The 19572-nt window shown below is 52.7% G+C and overlaps 2 protein-coding genes across 4 annotated transcripts in view; both read left to right on the top strand.

Annotated features, from left to right (window-relative positions):
• Positions 1-549: 549 nt before the first annotated feature.
• TNS3 (tensin 3) overlaps positions 550-19572 on the top strand; it is a 234898-nt gene continuing 215875 nt past the window's right edge. For both annotated transcript variants that reach the window (XM_082471501.1, XM_082471502.1), the window contains exon 1: positions 550-668. The gene's annotated coding sequence lies outside the window, so the exon portion shown is untranslated. The remainder of the gene's footprint in view (positions 669-19572) is intronic.
• Positions 4015-15645, top strand: LOC309665351 (uncharacterized protein). 2 transcript variants are annotated; one of them, XM_082471567.1, is made up of 3 exons: positions 4015-4822; positions 5547-6292; positions 7907-15645. In XM_082471567.1, the coding sequence occupies exons 1-2, from the start codon at positions 4614-4616 to the stop codon at positions 6280-6282; spliced, it is 945 nt and encodes a 314-aa protein (XP_082327693.1). In that variant the 5' UTR covers positions 4015-4613; the 3' UTR covers positions 6283-6292; positions 7907-15645. The 2 variants fall into 2 exon arrangements, with proteins under 2 accessions (XP_082327693.1, XP_082327692.1); XM_082471566.1 differs by having other exon boundaries at positions 5547-15645.

A 19572-nucleotide genomic window follows, 5' to 3' on the forward strand; every position in this document is an offset into this window, starting at 1 on the left:
CCTTTCCTCCTCTGAGTATCCCTCTGTCTGGGACCTTCTTTCTTGTCCACTCCTGGCCTGCCGAAATCTTGCTCATTTCCAGAAGACGTGACTTCTAAAGTCTTTCCCGACCCTCTCCCTCCGTTGGCCGGACTTTCCAGGGCTTCCAAAGCGTCTTGGGTTTCCTCTGTTACGGCCGTGCTGCTTTATGTGTGCACTACCCCCAGCAGACTGTAAGTTACAGGCGGGCAGCGAGGTTTCGCTTTCTTAGAGCACAATAATTACAGCGCCGCATGAATGAATGAATGAATGAACGAACGAACGAACCAGTTGTGCAGGAACCAGGACTTTGCCTGCCTATTCGGGACCCGCCAGCCCGTGAACACTTTGAGTCTGGGCTGCTCAACGGGTCTAATAATTCTCAGTCCCACCTGGCCAACGCAGAGAGGTCGCAGGGCCGCACGGGGCCCCGGGCGCGCCTGGAGCGCGCTGCTTTGTTAGGGCGACGAGGCCAGGTGACCGGCCGGCCCGGGCGTGGCGGCGGCGATTGCCCGCGCCGCCTCGAGGGGGCCCTGCGGCGGGCGCGGCCGCGAGCCAGGAGGACGGGCCCGCCCGCGCGCTGCTCGGGCTGCTCGGCGCCCTGCCTGCTGCGGCCATCGCCCCACGGGACCGCGCCGCCGCTCGCCCAGGTACTGGAGGGGGGAACGCGCCGCCAACCTCTTTGTCTCGGGCGGGCGGGCGCCGGCGTCTGCTCCTGGGGGGCGGGCAGGGGGCTCGGGGCGCGCAGGGGAACGGCGCTCCGGGCGCGCGGGGACCTGAGCTGGGGGTGAGAGTTCGGCCGGGGTCCGGGAACGCGGGAGCGGGGCTCAGGGACAGAGTCGGGTGAACGCGGCGCGGGGCGCGGGCGGGCTCGGCCGGAGTCCCGGACGTGGTCTGGGCACGGGGGCGCGGGGACGCGGCTGGGGCGCGCGGACGCAGCCGGGGAGCGGGCCGGCTGGGTCAGGGGCCCTCGGCGCCGGGGCGCCCTGGACGGCGGGCGCGGGCCGGAGCGGCACTGTCGCGGCGGCGCCCGGGTGGACTTCGCTCTCCGGGACGGGTCCCGAGACTCCGGGGCGGAGAGCCGAGTTGGAGCTGCAATGGGAAGGCTCAGGACCCTTCTCCCGCTCTTTGCAAGCGGGCTTTCCGGTGCGTCTCTCTTTCCCTTTCCCTGTGTTGGGCGGGAAGCAGGGGGTCCCTTGGCGCTTCCTTCCTGACTTCTGAAGGAGCGGGAACCGGGCGGGGGCGTGCGGGGCCGGGGCCACCTGCGGCACGTGCCTGCTGCCACGCCGGCGCTGTCGCTGACAGGCAGGAAGAGGGAGGGTCCGGGGCTCGGTGGGCGCCGCCGGGGTCTGCTAAGCGAGATGGGGTCGTTTGCTTGAAGTGGTTTGAAAATCTGTGTGGCGGGAAGGGGCCGAGGAGCTCCCTTGAATTCTTGAGACAGCGCTGGCGGGTGCCCCCCATTCTCCAGTGTGGTTAAAAAAATAAAAGCCCATGGGGTGTGTGGCCTGCAGAGACCGCTGTTGAGGGAGGTCACTGCCCACTTAGAAGTTCCCCAGACCCTGAGGGTGTCCCTGTCCTTCACACACTTTGATCTTCTGGCAGAGTTTTCCCCCATTTTCACTCTTTTGTAATGTGAATGCGTGTCCATGGAGGACTCTTTAAATACACTGAAGATCATGGAGCACTGTTTAAATATTCTGAAAATGTGACTGAAAATTATCATTGCATCGATATGGCAAAGCCCTTCAGAACTAACCGTCTTGGCATTTTGGTATATGTGGTCTGTGCATATTATTCTTTTTGAAGTGCTTTAGTTCTTTGCCTTTTGAAAGAGATTTGTGTGTCCTTGTGATTCTCTCCTCTTTAGGGCCTGGGAGGTTATATTTGCAAATCAATCAACAAGTATTAAGAAAGGCATTTCTGTGCAGAGGCCCGGAGGGGCCAGGGAGTCGCTGCAGCTGGAGGGTGGAGTGGGCAAGGCCAGTCTGCGGAGAACGAGGGGACCTCTGTGCACGGGGAGCTGACTGTGGGAACTGGCAGGAGGCCAGGCTCCTGACCTCAAAGACAAAGTAACAGCAATCTTACTTAGTAATTTTACAAAGTAATAGTGACCCCAGAGACGAAGTAATAGCATGGTCGTAGCAAATGCTTATGGAGTGTTTGCTTGTGCTAAATGCTTTGCATGCATTCATTGCATTCACCCAAATAACAACCCTTGGAGGGAGCTGGGATACGCGTTCCATTTTACAGATGTGCAAACTGAGAGGCAAAGAAAGGCTAAGTATCTTGTCCAAGTTGTTGCCCAACGTGGTGGTGCAGCCCAGGATTCGGCCAGGACAGTGAGGTTCCAGGGCCCTGAAGTTGCTGCTGCTTGTCTGTCAAGTGGATGCATGTCCTGGCCGCAAATTCCTCAGCTGAGGTGCCAAAGTTAGCAGCAGCAGCAGATGAATTATTTCTTTACAAACCCAGGAGAAGATAGAAAAAGTAGTAGCCTCAGGGAACTGGTGCTCCTGGATGCAAATTGACTTGGCTTTTACAAAAGTGTAGCTTTGGCACCTATGGGTTTTCAATGGAGCTATTTGCAAACGTGACCCTGGGAGCTAAAGGTCACCAGGTCAAAGTGTGTTCCTGGGCTGCAGGAGATATTAACTGATGGGATTAAAAATGGCCTGGGAATAAGGCAGAAAGGCAAGAAAAGAGAGGGGAAAGGCCAAGAGGGGACGATTTCTGACCCACCATGTGGCAATGGCAGCTTGTACACAAGGCCCATTTTACAGGTGAGTACATTTATTAAAGTGCAAAACAGTTGGGGACTAGATCAAACCCAGCCCTCTGGCTCTCGGTACGTGCACTGCCTGGGGACTAGATCAAACCCAGCCCTCTGGCTCTCGGTACATGCACTGCTCCTCCTCTAGGGTCAGCCTGGCAAAAACTACCACCACGCTAGGAGAAAGCCTTCTGTACCCAAACCAAACCCTGCTCCACCCCCGACCCCTGCCCCCAGACTCCTATGGGGGCGAGGTGCCGGCTGTTCCCGCTAGAGAAATAGCCGGCCTCCAGCAGGCAGAAAGTTACTGTTGTGTCCCAGCCACCCCGTGCGTCCACCGCTCCCTGAGTAGAGAGGCTTCCTTACAGTGGCCCTGCTTTCTCTTGGAGAGGCCCCTGTCTCGTGGCTGCGTTTGAAGGGTCTTCTGGTACCAGGCGGTGGGTTGGGATGGGGTCCCGGAGGTACACAGACCCTGAACCCTAGGCTCTTTCCTGTGCGACCCGGTAAGCATGGGGGTCATCAGTGACCTAGAGCCGGCCCTGTCCCCCTGCAGTCCTCTGCAGTTATCTCTGTTGATCCAGAATAAGGGGTCTGGCCAGTTGGTTAGTTAAATAGGCATTCTGTTAACTCAGAGCCGCTACGTGTTCCTGGCTGTTGGCAAGAGCGTTCAGAATCATCACTGTCTTCATTATTGTACGGGTTCTGGGCGCTACTCTGGCTCCTGAAAGCGTTACTTCTTTGCATCCTCACAGTCAAGCAGAGGCGGGTGCGAGAGGGTGTTGTGTGGCCTGATCTTCCCAGGGATGTCCACGTGGAATGATATTTAAACCCCAGCTGTCCGACAGGGAGGGTGTATTTTTCCGTGCTGCCTCACTGATTTTAAAACACCTAGACATTAAAAATTGCCTCAGTCAGAATGCTGCTGAATGTGAGTTAACCGTCTCTTAGGGTTCAGAAGATGTTTTGAATCTTCCAGTGTGTTGAGTCCCTAGAAAAGGCGGATTTGCTGCTCTGTAGTTGTGAGTGAGCTCAGCGTGGGAACACTTACTTCCTTGATGTCTGTCCTTTTCCCATAAAAGCAGAAAACTAGAATCTCCAGGTTTCTGGAGCTGCCTATTGCACTTTGCATATCAGGAATGAGTTTGGCGAACCGCACCCCTCCCCCTGCCACCTGCCCGCGTCATTTTGGTGAGGGTCAGCCGAGTGTCTGCCTGCTTTCCAGAGCCACGAGCCAGGCCCTCTTGCAGGGACATCTCTCTCTCCCGCTCTGTGTGCACTCGGGGTCCCCAGTGCGCGCCTGGCCCTGGTGCAGGCCGGCTGGGTGTCTCCTGCGTGCTGTCCCAGACCCCCGCTGGGGACTGTCTCTGCTGGATTGGAGGGAGGAGGCCAGTGAAGGTGAGGATGACCGCCACCTGGGGCCACTGTTAGGACCCATCAGAATGCCCTACTGTGTCACTGATGGGAGGATAGTCGTCATGATGACCCCTAGACGTTTAAAAAGAGCTATGTTAATTTTTTTAAAAAGAAGACAATGATCTGGTATTAATATGTTTGGTCCCAAATGGGCTAAATTAATGAAAAATTGATGTTTAAGGCGTCTGTGTCAGTGATCAGGAAAATTCCCTCTGGTGGAGCATTTCCTGATCGTGCCAAGGAGGTGCGCCCCAGGGCCACCAACTCCGGGAGAAGAGGTTTCCTCACGTTCCGTGCCCCCCCACCCCCCAATTCCCCTACGCCCGCCCTCCTGGGCTGGAAGCCCTGGGAGCCCTTGGCAAGTATCTCCCCTGCTCCCAGCCTAGTAACCTTGCAAGATTAATGCCTTCTTTTGATGGTGTGGTTACCCATGTGCGATGGCGTGCTTGCTAAACGTGATCAGAGAGATCGTCACCCAACGTTGCAAGGTAACATTTTTGTCTCTGTTTTCCGGAATGGACGCCGAGACGCAGCGAGCTTCAGTCATTTGCCTGTGTCATGGGGCTGGTTGGAACCCAGGTCTGTCTGGGGACAGAGCCTGTGCCTGGCCCTCATCCACAGAAGGTGAGTGCCCCCTTGGTCACAGGGGCCTGAGCCTGTGCATGGAGGGGGTGGTGCGGCGCTGGGCGGGGTCCCAGAGTGGAACCCGGGTCCCTCCGCGATGTTGGGACTTCTTCCCAAGGCCAGGGGTCTCTATGGTCCCCTGCCCGCGTCACCCCTCCTCGAGGGCCTGGCGAAGGCTCCGAAAGCTCTCGAGTGCCCGCCGTCCGTGGCTGGCCGGGGTTCCAGCCGCAGCTGCTTCCTCGGACGTGGAGCCTTTGCCCCTCTTCCTCCTTCCTCAGCTCTGACTATGGCACGTGGCCAGCTGCCTGTCTTCCTCTTCCTCTTCTCCCTGGGGCAGCTGATAGCACTCAGGACGCCCTGTGCGGGCACGGCTCTATTTCTAAGACTGAGGAGATGTGGGAGGGAATCCTCATTCCAGCTTCCCGAGTGGCAACCTGTTGGTGCCACTCCCAGCCAGTCTGCGCCCGTGCGCTGGGGGACCACCCCCCCCAGGTGGGAAGGGTGTCACCTTCTTTCATCGTGTCTTAGGGGGCGGCAGCCACAGGGTATGACCTGGAACCTCTGGAGCGTAGGTTTTCCGAAGCTGGTGATGAACAACAAACCCCGAGGTTTTAAAGACACACGAATGAGTTAGGTGCCCCAGTGGAAGAAGGTCAAGGCTCTGCAGAAGGGGCAGAGGCAGAGGCAATGCGTGCGGTGAGGCCTGCCTGACTCTTCTTCCCAGGGAGAGGCGGCTGTGCCCCGGAAACTTGGGAGCCGGTCGTTTCACACCGGAGGATTCGGGAATCCGCGCCCCTCGTTACCCGGGACCACAGCTGCTCTGCGTTGCATCTCACTCATGGCGGAGCCTCCCAGGGCGCGGGGGAGCAGCCTACAGCTGGCCGTGCGAATCGCCCCGGGGCCAGGCTGGGCCATTAGCCGGGGCGTCTGCGGTCGGTACACATTCCTCCCCGACGGGCTGCGGGAACAAAAGGGCCCCACTGACTCGGTCCTGGCGTTCTCCTCCACTCGCAATCCATCACCTTTTTCAGAGGTTTCCTGAATGCTCACCCCTCACCACTGGTGATTTTGGATGCACATCAAAGGCAGCGTGCTGGGAGGAAAGAGCTGGGCTCTGGCGGCCGCAGGTCTGGGGTAGAAGGCGCCCTTTGTCCCGTGACTGCCCTCTCTGTTCCCCACCTGCAGCCCGGGGACATCGCCGCCCTCAGCGTGACTCGCACGGGCGCTCCTCCTGGGTGCTGTTTTGTCTGACTGCCAGGGTCACGCCCGTGGCCCTGATGTCCCTCCTGCTTGCCAGCTCCTGGGCCGCTGCTTACTCTGGTCCTGCCGAATTTTCACCGCCCCGGGGGCTCCTGCTGAAACATCACTTCCCCATTCTTGGAGGCCCTGTCTGGTCCCCCTGGGGGCAAGCCTTTGTGATAACAGGAGGACGCCGTGGGGACTCAGGAGTTTGCCCGTGATCTTGGACAGGTGTGTTTCCAGTTTCTCTTCTCTGGAAAGACCTGAAGCGCCCGGTGGCTGGGGGTGGAGGAAAGGGGACGCACCTCTGCTCGCGTCCACTGGGCTGGCGGCTGAGTGAGGCAGGCCCGGCTCTCAGCTGGCCAGGCACATGTTTTCTCTTGTCCTGCCCTAGGAGGGGAGGGGACATTTGTCATCTGTGTTGCTCAGGGGGTGGGAGAGGATTCGCAGGTGATGGACGTGCCTTTGCTTCCTAAATTATTTTTTGATTCTTTTTCTACCAAGTAATTTTTGTGTAATACGTTTGCTGTAGACTTGGAAAAGAGGGAGAAATGTTAAGAATGCAGGAAAAATGTCCTAATATTACCACCCAGGGAGCAATGTTTTTGCCCTCTTGTATGCTGTGTACATTCTGTGCTTTTCAAGTTTACCAACTTGAGATCATATGCATGATTTTAGCATCAATGTGGCAATATGAGCATTTCCCCACTTGTAACTAACTCTGCATACACACGAGTGTTGGTGACAGCACAGAACCCAGTACGTACGTGATGGCCATGTGTCCTCTGGTCACGTACAGCCTGTGTGCATCCTTGCACGGAGATCGTTGGGCAAGATCCCGGCCAGTCATCTTCTTGGAGGGACTTCTTAGGTGGTTCGAGGTCAAAGAACACAAACTATTTTTGATTGTGGTAAAATACCCATAACATAACTTAACCATTTTCAAGTGTACAGTTCCGTGGCATCAGTACTTTCGTATTGTGAAACCGTCACCCACCATCCATGCACAGAACTCTTTTCATTTTGCAAAACAAACTCCGTCCCCATTAAACGCTGACTCCTCATTCCCCCTCCCCCAGCCCCTGTCACCCACCATTCTGCTTTCTGTTGCTATGGATTTGACTGCTCTAGGTCCTTGATGGAAGTGGAATCATAGAATATTTGTTTTTTTTGGGGGGGACTGGCTTATTTCACTTAACATAATGTCCTCGAGTTTCATCCATGTTGTAGGATGTGTCAGAATTTCCTTCCTTTTTAAGACTGAATGACATTCCGTTGTACATAAAGACCACCTTTTGTTTATCCATTTGTCCTCTAATGGACACCTGGGTTGCTTTCACCTTTGGGCTGTTTTGCATAATGCTGCTCTGAACGTGGGTGTGCAGGTCTATGTTTGGATCTCTGCTGTCACTTCTCTGGGGTGTATACCTAGAAGTGAACACAAGCTTTTTGAAGCCCCTTGAAATGCATGGTTGGATTGCAGTTGAGAAACAGTGTGTGCTTGCAGAATCCTCTTGGTGCTCTCCCAGTGTGCCTGAACTCCCGGCCGGCTTGGCGCACGCTGGGAAAAACCAGGCCTGCAGGAAAAGGAAGAGGGAGACTTCTTACCGAGCTATTTTGACAGATTGTGTAAACTCAGTGATTAATGGAATGAGAAAGCAGGAAGAATGTCTTTCATTAAGAAAAAAAAAAAAAAGAGCCTTTGGGGTTGCTTGGTTTTATTTTCAATTAAAAGGGTCTGATTTTGTTTCTGGAGAATGGCTTTAATTTGGATAAATGGTTCAGTCTGGGACCCGCATGCCAGAACCTATGATGTATGAGTGCAATTATTCCGGGTTTCCTCAGGAACAACGCAGACCTGGGCCCTGCTCTGGCCTGGCCTTGGTGAAGTGGCGATGACGCCAGCTGTGCCTTAGAGGGAGGCCGCTCTTCTGATCAGTACCTGGAGCCTGCGGGGCCTGAGGCCCAACCAGGTGGATGCTGGTTAATTTTTACCCTCCAAGAACGTGTTCACAATCTCAAGTCAGGAATGCCAACCAGCAGGCCCTACCCCCGGCACTGGAACACGTTGGACCAGAATTACTGGCATCTTTTCCAGTGTGGGCATTTGCAGACTTGGTCAGGCTTGGAGGATTCAAAGGCGGGGGGACATCCTTACATTGTCCCCTATTTATGGAGGCTCCCTGGCCCAGGCAGGGTTCAGCCGCTGGGCGCTGGGCTCTCCGCAGGGTGGTCCGGTGGGGCTTCTTTGGAAGGAGACGCTGGGCTGAAGGATGTGATGGAGTCAATCCTGGGCTCTCTGGGAAGGATCCATCGGGTGGAGGGCCAGTGGGGGCCGAGGCCTCAGGCAGGAGCCGCCTGGCGCGTTCCCGGAGCAGGGAAGGGGTTGAGGAGGGCGGAGGATGTAAGAAGACGCCAGCATTCCGCTCCTGAGACTAGGAACGCCGTGTCAAAGCCTTAGCCTTCCACGCTAATGGGGGTGGCAGGCCTGCCGTGAGTCCTGGCCAGCTTGGGGCCTGTGGGAGCTTGGGTGAGGGCGGGAAGCCTACACAGGAGTGTGCACGAGTGCAGCCCACGAAGGAAGGATGGTTTGCTGAACCAGGTGGTTGGAGAGTCGTGGCGCCTGGAGATATTGTAGCCCTGAAGATCCTGTGGCCCAGAACGAGAAACGTGCCCATTGTGGCGGGGTGGGGTTCTGGGACACGTGGGCCTCGGCCTGCAGGAGAAAGGAGTGTGCACCCAGCTTTCGGGGGAGTGAGAGACTGAGCCCGCCGGACCGCAGGCCGCCTGCCTGCGAGAGCCCGTGTGCTGTTCCTCTGCTCGTGGAAAGGCCGGGCAGCTGTGCGCGGGCCCCTGAGGAAGGGCAGTTCTCAGCATAACAATAGGAAGGGCTTCGGGCTTCCGGCTGGCCAGGCTGATGGAGACTTCGGGTGAGATGGGTGACTGGCGACAGGAGAGTTGATGTGTCTTGCTCTTCACTCCTCCCCTCCCCCATGTAAATGGAAACAATCCAAAATACAGGTCATCTGTAAGAGCATAAGGCACTTCCGCAGAATCTGTTTCTTGCTAGAGACACCATCACGACTTACATGATGTCTACACATTTGTAAAAGGTCCCCCATCCTCACACTTACAAATACACGACCATCTTCCTCTTCCCGGCTTGGTTTTTGTAACAGTTCAGTGTTAGAAGTGTGGTGTGTGTGTGTTTTTATGCCGATGGTTTTCCCACACCTGTATCCCATCCTAAGCGTTTCCCGTGTTTCTGCCTCGACTTCACAGTTACCACAGCGATGACTCTTACAGCCCTTCAGAGTGATGACCATACCTGCATGAGCTCCCAACCGCCGGGCTGGCTATTTGTGGGTAGATGATTCTCGTTAGAGCTGCTTCTTGCAGAAGGTGAAAGGAGAAGACGCTCAGCTCCGGCGAGCTGGGGATCTGCTGGCCTCTGGTTTTGTGTGTAGCCCACGGGGAGGTCTGTGCAGCCTCAGGCCTGGCCAGGACACAGCCCCTCCCTCTGCCTAGGCGGCTCGTCCTGCCCCAAGGGGCCAAGTCTTCCTTCCAGCTTCCGGGGCCTGCGCGCCGCAGCGGCTGGAGGTGAGTGTGACTCTTGCTTGGTTGGGTCTCCACAAAGGCACCGGGGTCAGGGCCCAGCGCCGCACCCTGTGGCCTGCTGTGTGCTGATGGAATTACGTGCACTGGAGCAGCGGTGCTTCTGACCTTGGCTCTGGGAGCCTTTGTGACCAAGAGTCTTGGCCAGTGTCCAGCTAGGACCTGTCGGGGCTGAAGTCAGCTCTGCAACCAATCATGTTCTAGTGGGGTCCAGACAGCCTCAGCTTTCAGGTTTCACTGCCAAGATGAGTTGGATTAACGGGCTGGAGCTGACGAAGACTTCTGGCCAACGGTGCTCTTTCTTGTCTGCTCTCCCTTGACCCCTGGTTTACCGCCTTCCTTCCATTTGGCCTCACTGGTTGTTTCTGATGTATTCTGTCTGTTGTCAGACCCGTGCGCTTTCAGGACATCAGCTTCGCCGTGTACCCTGGTGCTGCTGGAAATGGCATGGTTCTGCTTGTTTGCTCCGGGGCCGGGGTGCAAAGGGAGTGGGCTCTGCAGTAACCACTGTGGCCTGGGTCCTGCCTCTGCGTGTGACCGTGGGACAGCCGTCTTGCTCTTGAAGTGTTGCTGAACCCCGGGGGTTGGTATCAAGGACCCCGCGGGTTGCTGGGGTAAATGTGATGTTGTGTACACACTAGGTGTCGTTGTCATTACTCTTCTCTCCTCTTTAGTCATTAAGCCTTTCGAGGAGCTGAATCTAGGAGAAGCCTTCCGCCCACTCCCCACCCCGTGCTAGCCCGCCTCCCGGAGATAGAGCTCCTGGGAAGGAGGTGAGGGTGTGGGACCCCCGAGCTCTTCTCAGCCAGGCCCGTGTCCTCTGGGTGGGACCCTGACGGTCACAGGCCCATGCTGCCCTTCCTGACGCCCGGTTAGCGCATCCTTGGTCTTCTGAGGTCCTCTGGGATTGGGCTGTGTATATTTTGTTTGTATCTCTCCTCCCTAAAATCGGAGTTCTTCCAAGGACAAGATCCAAGGCGTCCCATATCTTCGTGTGATAAGGGTTTTGGAAGGAGCCCAGGGACGGCTCCGTGACCTTGGGCAAGGCCTTTGCCACTGGAGCTTCCCTACTCGAAGGCTTCACCATGGGAGGGGGCAATTCCACATCTAAGTGGAAACATTTGAGAAGCTCGCTCTTTACTAGAAGAGAGGGAGGTGCTTGCATATTTTCCCAGGGTTTCATTAATTTTTTTCAGGGGGTCACCATTTTCTTCTTCCTGGGAGTTTTGCTTTGCAATGTACTCCATGAACTTTCAGAGGAGGGCAGTTGACGCTTATCTTCCAGACTTGAGAATCTAGCCCACTGTAAATTTCTTGGAAAATAGCCATGTTTCAAATTGTCGTATTATAGAAAGTTGATGGTAAATGTCTGCTAGGAATGCATGAGGGCTCCCTGACAAGAGTTGGGAATACAAAACCGTTACTTTACTGTCTTGGTAGCACAAAAGAATATTCATCTCGGACAGAGTGTGCTGTGGGATTCCTTGAAATCCACAGTGTAAAATGGCAAGAATTATTTCCTTTGTCTTTCTCTCAGAATGGATTCCAGTCTCCATACAGATCCACTAGCGATGTATAATCTCTTGTCCGATATTTAAATGAGAGTTTTGTTCTTATAAAAATGTTGGGCATCCACCAGACCCTTGCTGAGAAAAGAGTCACCTCTCCCACTTATCTGCTTTCTGCCCGGATCATGTTCACAAATTCTTTCTGTGGGACTGAATGCATTTTAAAAAATGGCTACATTTTATTTATTTATTTTTCAATTATTTATTTTTCATTTTTTTGGCTGCGTTGGGTCTTCGTTGCCGCGCGTGGGCTTTCTCTAGCTGCGGCGAGCGGGGGCTACTCTTCATTGCGGTGCGCGGGCTTCTCAATGCAGTGGCTTCTCTTGTTGCTGAGCACGGGCTCTAGGCGCGAGGGCTTCAGTAGTTGTGTCATGCAGGTTCGGTAGTTGTGGCTCGCAGGCTCAGTAGTTGTGGCGCATGGGCTTAGTTGCTCCGTGGCATGTGGGATCTTCCCGGACCAGGGCTCAAACCCGTGTCCCCTGTATTGGCAGGCGGATTCTTAACCACTGCGCCACTGGGGAAGTCCTAAAAAATGGCTAAATTTTAGAGAGAAGTTTGGATGTGCTGTATGATACCCTTGGTGCCTGGAGGCACACATCTCACGTTCAGATGAGGATGGGAGCGCTGATGGCAAGAGTGTGGCTTTGTTTCCCAGCCACATGCTGGATCTCTTCATCCACTGATCCATCTGTCCTGCCCCAAATGGCCAGCAGGCGCTTCAGGGCCTTAGCCCTGGCTAAACACATGGCCCGGTGGTACATGACCCCCCATCACTTGCCTCCGTCTCCATGATGCTGTTCTGTTCCCAGCCTGATGAATGAGGTGTGGTGTGTTGGCAGTTCATAGACCTCAGGCTGGTTGCTGGGAATAAAAGGTACACACACCTGAGGGTGGCAGAGGCAGGCTGACTGACATTAATTATTGACTGTGTGTGAGGCCCTGTCAGAGAGTGACTCCTTTGTTCCTTCCTTTGTTCATTCACTCACTCCCTCACTCTCAGGCAGCTAACATTTATTGAGTGCTGGCTGTGTCCCAGATATGGTTAACCCTCACAAACACTGAAGAAAGGAACACTCAGCAGGGCTTGCTGTGGCTCGACTGCTATCTAAACTTGGATGTGGCAGAACAGCGTGGAGGTGGGGGGTCCTGAGGACCATCAGAATGGGGTGTCCTGAGGACCACGGGGCTGGTGGGCATGTTGAGAACCACAGGGCAGGTGGGCGTCTTGAGGACCTCGGGGTCAGAGCTGGGGGATCCGTCCATCACAGCTCTCTTCGTATCCATCTCTAGTTACTTCTGATCATCCGATTCTGAATTCTCACTGTCGTTTTGAGATTGAGGCTACATCTGCTAGAGGCTCTCTCTCTTGGGGCCAAGGGGCCCTTTGGCTCCCGTGTGTGAGGCTTTTTTGTCATCATTCGGGACCCTGAGAACTTAGCATTGGCTGGATCTGTGCTTTAGCATGAAAGGAAAAGGAGACTGCAGAAGTACAGACAAACCCAGTGGATGGTTATTGAACTGAAAAGACTGTTCCTCACCCAACTTCTTTTTTAGAAAATGGGCACATTTTCTGGAGAATAGTATAATGAACACTTGTATACCCTTCACCTAGATTTGCTGGTTGTTTTTTTTTTGCCATTTTGTCACATTGGCTTTATCTGGAAAGTGAAAAGTTGTGCCCATCATGAACTGCACCCACAAATGCTTTAGCCTGTGTTTCTTGAGAGCAAGGACACTTTCCCACATCCCTCAACCTCAAGACCATGATCCCTCTAAGCAATTTAATTTTGATTTGTGGACACCAGCTAATGTCCGGTCCCTAAAGTGCTTTCCTGCTGTCCTTAATCTGCTCTGACTTGTGGTTTACGTGTCACACTGGGTGACTTTGTCTATCTGTGCCCTGAAAGTGGGAGCAGGCTGCCTGCTTTATTTAATATTATTATTATTTTTCATGACTTTTCTTTTTCCTGAAGACATTTTTTTAAATTAAATTTTTTATTTTGAGGTAGTTTTCAGGCGGTTGTAAGAAATAATACAGAGAGATCCTGTGTAACTTGACCCGGTTTCCTCCTATGAACACATCTTGAAAAGCTGTAGGACCATCTCACAACCAGGATGTCGGCATCGATAGAGTCAAGGTACAGAACATTCCATCCCCACAAAGATCCCTCACATGCCCTTTAGAGCCGCCTCCACTTCCCGCCCATCCGCACCCAAACTTCACCCCGGCAGTCACTAATCTTCAGGTCGGTAATTTTGTCATTTAAAGAATGTTACATAAATGGAATCATACAGTATGTAGATTTTTGGAATTGGCTTCTTTTAGTCAGCATAATCCTCTGGAGATCCATCTAGGTTGTTGCTGTATTAATAGTTCATTCCATTTCATTGCTGAGTACTGCTCCGTGGTGTGGATGGACCACTGTTTGTTCACTGGTTGAAGGTCATCTCTACTAATTTGTGTCTCCAATCCATGAACATGGTATGTCTCTCCAGTTGTTTAGATCTTTGATTTCGTTCACTAGCATTGTGTAGATTTCAACGTATGAGTTTTGTTAGATTTACACCTAAGTATTTACTTTTCTTTGAGTGATTGTAAATGGTACTGTATTTTTCATTCTGGCCTCCATGTGTTCACTGCCAGTACATAGAAATACAGTTGCCTTTTGTATGTTTATGTTGTATCCTGTGATCTTGGTAAACCCACTTATTAGTTCTAAGAGTTTTATTTTGTAGATTTCCTGGGATTGTCTATGTTGACAATCATGTCATCCGAAAATAGGGACAGTTTTATTTCTTCCCTTGCATTGACCTTTTGAAGAGACGGGGCAATTTCCTTGTAGGATATCCCACAGTCTGGATTTGTCTGAGTCTTTTCTTGTCATCACATTCAGGATCACGTAAGTGTGAGGTGAGGTACTCTGCTCACCTTATGTCAAGAGGTGCAGTGTCTGTTGTCCCACTCTTGGTCCACCAAGCTTAGTTACCTGGTGAAGGCTCCTAGAGGTCCTTGGTGTCAGGTACATCTTCCCCTTTGTCCCTTTGAGACTCTGAGCATCCTGCTTCCTAACCACCTTTCACTCGGTGGTTCAGCATCCAAGGGTGGTCCTTGCCTGAATCAGTAATTATATTGGGATCATGAAATGCTGGACTTTAACCATTTAAGTACTTTGGAAACATTATCTCACAAGTAATCAGACTGTTAATTACCAATTCTCTTACCCGGGTAGAGTAAGAGAATTTTATTTATTGTTTATTCTTTAAATAGCCTGTAAATTTGGCAAAAGAAAAATGCTCTTCAGTTTGTCTTCCTCACATTGTAACTTTGTAACAGTACTCTTAAGTGCTCTCCAGTGGCACCCAACCTAACCTTCCTGGGAACGAGACTGTAGCCGTCATCACAGCCACACAGCAGATACCTACCCAGGGCTCACTTGCCCAGCTCAGCCCACTGTTTGGGTGGCTTTGCTGAGAGTCTGTGTTTGCTGACATTTGTCTAAGTCAGGGCTTCTTAAAGTGAGGCCTCGGGACCAACATCAACATCCCTTGGGGGCTGTTAGAAATGCCAGTTCTGGGCTCCACCACAGACCTCTGTCAAACACTCTGTGCTGGGAATGACAGTTACAGGGCGTTCAGATGCCCACTCAAGTCTGAGAACCATTAGTTAAGTTTGTCCATTCTCCAGTATGGAACACTAGCTACGGAACTCCAGTGACATTGTTCAGTCAGATAGCTTTAAAATTCAGTTTGGCTTTGCCGTAATCCACACATATTTTTGTGTCAGACTGTGGCTGGTAGCTGTTCCAAAGCCTCCCAGGGGTCTGTGCCAGGAAGGAGCTGCATTTACTTAGGAGAGCTCCATCCTTTAGCCACCTGAACTCCCAATTCCTGTTCCTGCCCAAGACTAGAACACCCAGCAGAGTGTGGGATTGGAGAGTGAGGTTCGCATTAACAAGTATAAATTTGGGCATGTTTTCTGCATTCGTTCATATTTAACTTTGTCCCCGACTAACTGGCTTACTGCTTTAATGAGTGATAATCTGTGTTTCTGGAGGCCTTTGTTGCCAGCTGTACTGGTTGAGGATAGTTTTATTCTTCATCAAACACATGTAGACTGAACTTCCTTTGTGTGTAAGGCAGTGTGCTCTTCTTACAAAGTGGGACTGGAGTTGCTTCGAGCTCAGGAGTTTAGCCCTGTGCACACAGGAAACTTGATGTAGGAAGGGGGCGTGTCCGTAAGAGCAAAGGAAGGTGCTGTGGGAACTGAGAAGTGACTGAGAGTGAGGCAGCAGAGAGCCTAGTGTTTAAAGCAGGTGTATCCTTCAGGGTTCTCCAGAGAAACAGAACCAACACGAGCTATGTATATAGATACATATCTGTAGGTAGATATCTATATCTATCTATCTATCTATCTATCTATCTATCTATCTATCTATCTGGATAAATATATGAATTTGTGGGGGGCTGGTGTGTTTGAGGTTTGCAGGGCAGGCTGGAAATTCCCACAGGTCTTGATGTTACAATTTTGAATTGAAAACAATCTGGAGCAGAATTCCTCCCTCTGTCTCCTCCCTCTAGTCTTTCCCCTTAAGGCTTTCAACTGATTGCGTGAGGCCCACCCAATTATGGAGGAAAAATCTGCTTTACTTGATGTCTACTGATTTCAGTGTGAATCGTATCTGAAAAATACCTTGGCAGCTACATCTAGACAGACATCGGGTGCCATAACCTAGCTATGAGGACACATAAAATTCAGCACTACAGAGGGGAATCTGGACTACATATAGTCAGATTCAAATAGCAGAATTGCTGTGTATTATCTTGGGAACCCTGGACAGTTTACTTTTTTCTGAGCCTCTGAGGTTAAAGGCTCTTTAGGTCATCCAATGGCTGTTTACTGATTTATATAAGTAGAATAACCAGAGGTAATGTGGACATCAGGCTTGGTTTGATCAAGCAACTCAACCATGTCACTGCCCATAAACTCTTCTCTGCCTTTTTAGTTGTCACTATCTTTTCCTAGTGGGCCTCCTGTGACTACGAGATGGCAGCCAATTGCCCGTTGCCTACGTCCAGAGAGAGTGTGTCTCTTCTATGGCCATTCAACAAATGTCCTTTGGCCACAGAAGCCTTGTACTGACTGGTTAAGCCTAAGTTGTAGGTTTTTCCTGGAGTCAGTGACTGTGGTGGAAGAGGGGAAGATTTATGTGGGTTGGCACATGTGAGCCAGAAAAGCCACCAACTGTGCCCCCTTGCTCAGTGGCCTCAGCCCAGGGCTGTCATGAGATAATGCACTGTCTTGTTCAGCACATGTAAGTGCTGAACAAAGTGGGCTGTGATTATAGTATCCCCTCCCTGGAGAAGCAGGAAAGGCCTTCTGGAAGTTGGCTTAGAATAGAACTAGGTGGGGAGGAAGGGATTCCCCAGAAAAGGGTCCTTATTGAAGGGGACCTGCTGGCAGGAGGGGCAGAGTTCTCTGTTGCCAATGAGTCCTGCTCTGTGGCTTACCAGCCCATGATCTTCAGTTCCCTGCATCTCAGTGTGTTTCTCCTGGAACACAGGTGATAAGGCCTCTGTAAAGGGTGTGTCTTGGCATGATGGCCAAATGAGAAGTTAGTGAAAGTGTATTTTCTTCCCTTCACTTCTGGAATGCCTCTCAGCTTAGGAGCCATTTTTATATATTTTGTCTCACTTGGTGAAGTTGACCCAACTATTGATTTTAGAGCCGTTGTCATTGGCTTAGGGTTCGAGAGTCCTTGAAGGGTGAGTCCCAGGCAGGGGGTTTCCAAGTTTCCTGGCTCCGATGCTGCTCCCTGCCTTGATGTGCTTGACCCGGTCGACCTCTGTTGCCCGTGGTAACGCTGTGCACCGGGCAGAGGGCCTGGCCCTGGTGGTGCCCAGTGAGTACTGACTTGGCTGCCAGGTGGGGGAAGGAGCAAGGGCAGGGCCGGCCATCACGGTGCCCAGAGCGGCAGTCTCTGGCGCACGTCTGGCCTCCCCCCACCCCTGCTGGCGGCTTGGCATGTAACTGGCCACTGATGACAGAGTTGGCGGCCCTGACACCGACTTCCCTGTGCAGAGTATTGATAAAGTGACAGGCCTTGAACTTATCAACACTGTTCTTACCTTCAGGCAAATCGCCTAAGAGACTGATGGCCTGCTCTGTAGGCAGTTAAGAGTCCTACTGGAAGGGCACGCCATCTCCGTGGGTGTCCACGCAGGGGATTGGAGAGCTTCACCCAGTGACCCACTTCAGCAGCAGGCAGGTCACCAGGATGAAGGGGGTGGCCGTTCAAGCGTCTGTCCCGTCCACCATGGACCAAATAATTCTAATTCCATTTCCTGAAGTCTTTTAAAATAATTGTAAATGGTGCCAGAGATATTCTTTGCAGAATCCCATTGAGGACAAGTGGGCCGACTTCCATTTCCAAAGTGATCGCCCCGCTCTCTGCGTTGTCCCCTTGCGGATAAGGCTGTACAGGGGGTGTTTGCCCTCACTGCTAAAAGGGGGAAATAGTCTCCTATCAAACTGCATTGCATTTGGGCCCCAGTGCCCTGTTGGCCTTGAGCTGTCAATAGGCTTGACCTCTGCAGGCCACTCACAGTTTGGCATGGGTGACTGTGCCAGTTTTCCACAGTGACACAGACCACCCCAAACTTAGTGGCTTAAAGCGACAAGATTTATTTCTCGTGGCCTGGGGGGATGGCTGCTGGCAGGCAGGCCTGGGGTAGGGGGTGGGGGATGGAGCTGGGCCCAGAAGGGGGTCTGGCCACCGGCCTGTCCCTCCTTAGGGCCACGGGTCCTGGGTGCTCCTCCGTCGAGAGGTTTAGGGCTGAAGGGGGCCAAGGCAGAAGCCGTGGGCCAGCCCTACCTGCGAGCCAGTGCTTCCAGCAGTTCCTGCGGGCCACACACAGCAAGGTCCATGCGGGTTCAAGACCCCTGTGGGATGGGAAGTCTGGACCCGTGTTGCTTTCTGAAACGTTGCTAGGTGTCCCCTTTAGTGATGGAGCACATTCTGTTTTACTGTTTGGCCTCTTGCTGATACCAGCGGCGCACGCACCTCAGGAGTCACCCAGCTCCTTCTGATTTGGGGCCTTGGGTCGGGGTGTGTGCTGGGGCCATGGGACCACGTCACCCAGTGTTCCTGCTGGAAAGAACCGTCTGAGCGGCCGTGAAAGGCCTCCCAGAAGACAGGCCCTCACCTTGTCCTCTCCCCCCTCCTCCCGTGTCTGCACCGGGCTCTTCCTTACTGCACCTTCATCCTCCTAAGGCCAGTAGGGGTGGGCTGTGCTGTTGGCCAGCATCCTGGGGCAGGGTTTGCTTCTCAGAAGACCAGGGGTGAGGTTACGTGCTCAGCACCACTTCCAAGGTGGGGGTCCCCGGGGGGCACATGGCCGAGAGACGAGTCCAGAGGCTGACTCTGGGTCCCGCGGCCTGTGGACCACGTGTTCCGTGGATGCACTGACTCTACCTGTCAGCTGACGCTCCTCTGAGCAGGTGCCCGGCTGTGAGGACAGGTGTGGAGCCTTCAAGATGCTCAGGGCCTAGGTCATGGCCGCCTTCACCCAGAAGTAAGTGTGTGTGGCCTGAGGACGTGGGAGAGCTGCTGTGTGACCGGGGCAGTTGATTGACTTCTGGGAAGTGTCTGTCTCATCTGTAAGCTGGGAGAGTGGCCTGTGAGGTCTGTGAAGATGATTTCAGTTCGCGGTGATCTAGAAGCAGAGAGAATAAACCTGGAACTGGCATGGCTCAGCGGAGGGCTGGTCCTCTGCTCTGGTGTCTGCAGTCTTGCTGGTGTTTGTGTGGGTGTCGTGCTCTCATGCTGCTGTCCTGGGTGGGAACCTGCGGGGCAGCCCCCGGAGCCCGGGTTGCCCAGACACATGCCTTGTAACACAGACATAAATATGTGTGTTATGTTCATCCTTGAAACCTCCAAATCCATGTTCTAAACCCACAGAATTTTAACTTTATTTACATGACTTAATGCCTTGCCAAATTTCCAAAATGATTTGAAAAGCATGCAGAAGTATATATATATATATATCAGGATTAAATATTCAGAAAGAAATACAGAGAGAAAGAGAGAAGAAACAGATCTGAGAAACCTGTGAAGCCTGTGGAAGGTCAGCATCCAGTGGGTATACCAAATATCCTGGTTAGCACAATGATTTAGCTGTGAGCTTCCTGGCAGCCAGTTCGATAAGGGAAACAGTTGTTTTCACTTGTTTCATTGTGTCTATAGGACAAAAATAATGAATTCAAGAAAAACAGACAACAGAATCAGAAACAAGTTATTCCAAAGAGCAGAGATGTTTCTGAGACTGAAT

Source organism: Balaenoptera physalus (assembly GCF_965194825.1).
Source record: "Balaenoptera physalus genome assembly, chromosome: 8".
Classification (NCBI taxonomy): domain Eukaryota; kingdom Metazoa; phylum Chordata; class Mammalia; order Artiodactyla; family Balaenopteridae; genus Balaenoptera; species Balaenoptera physalus.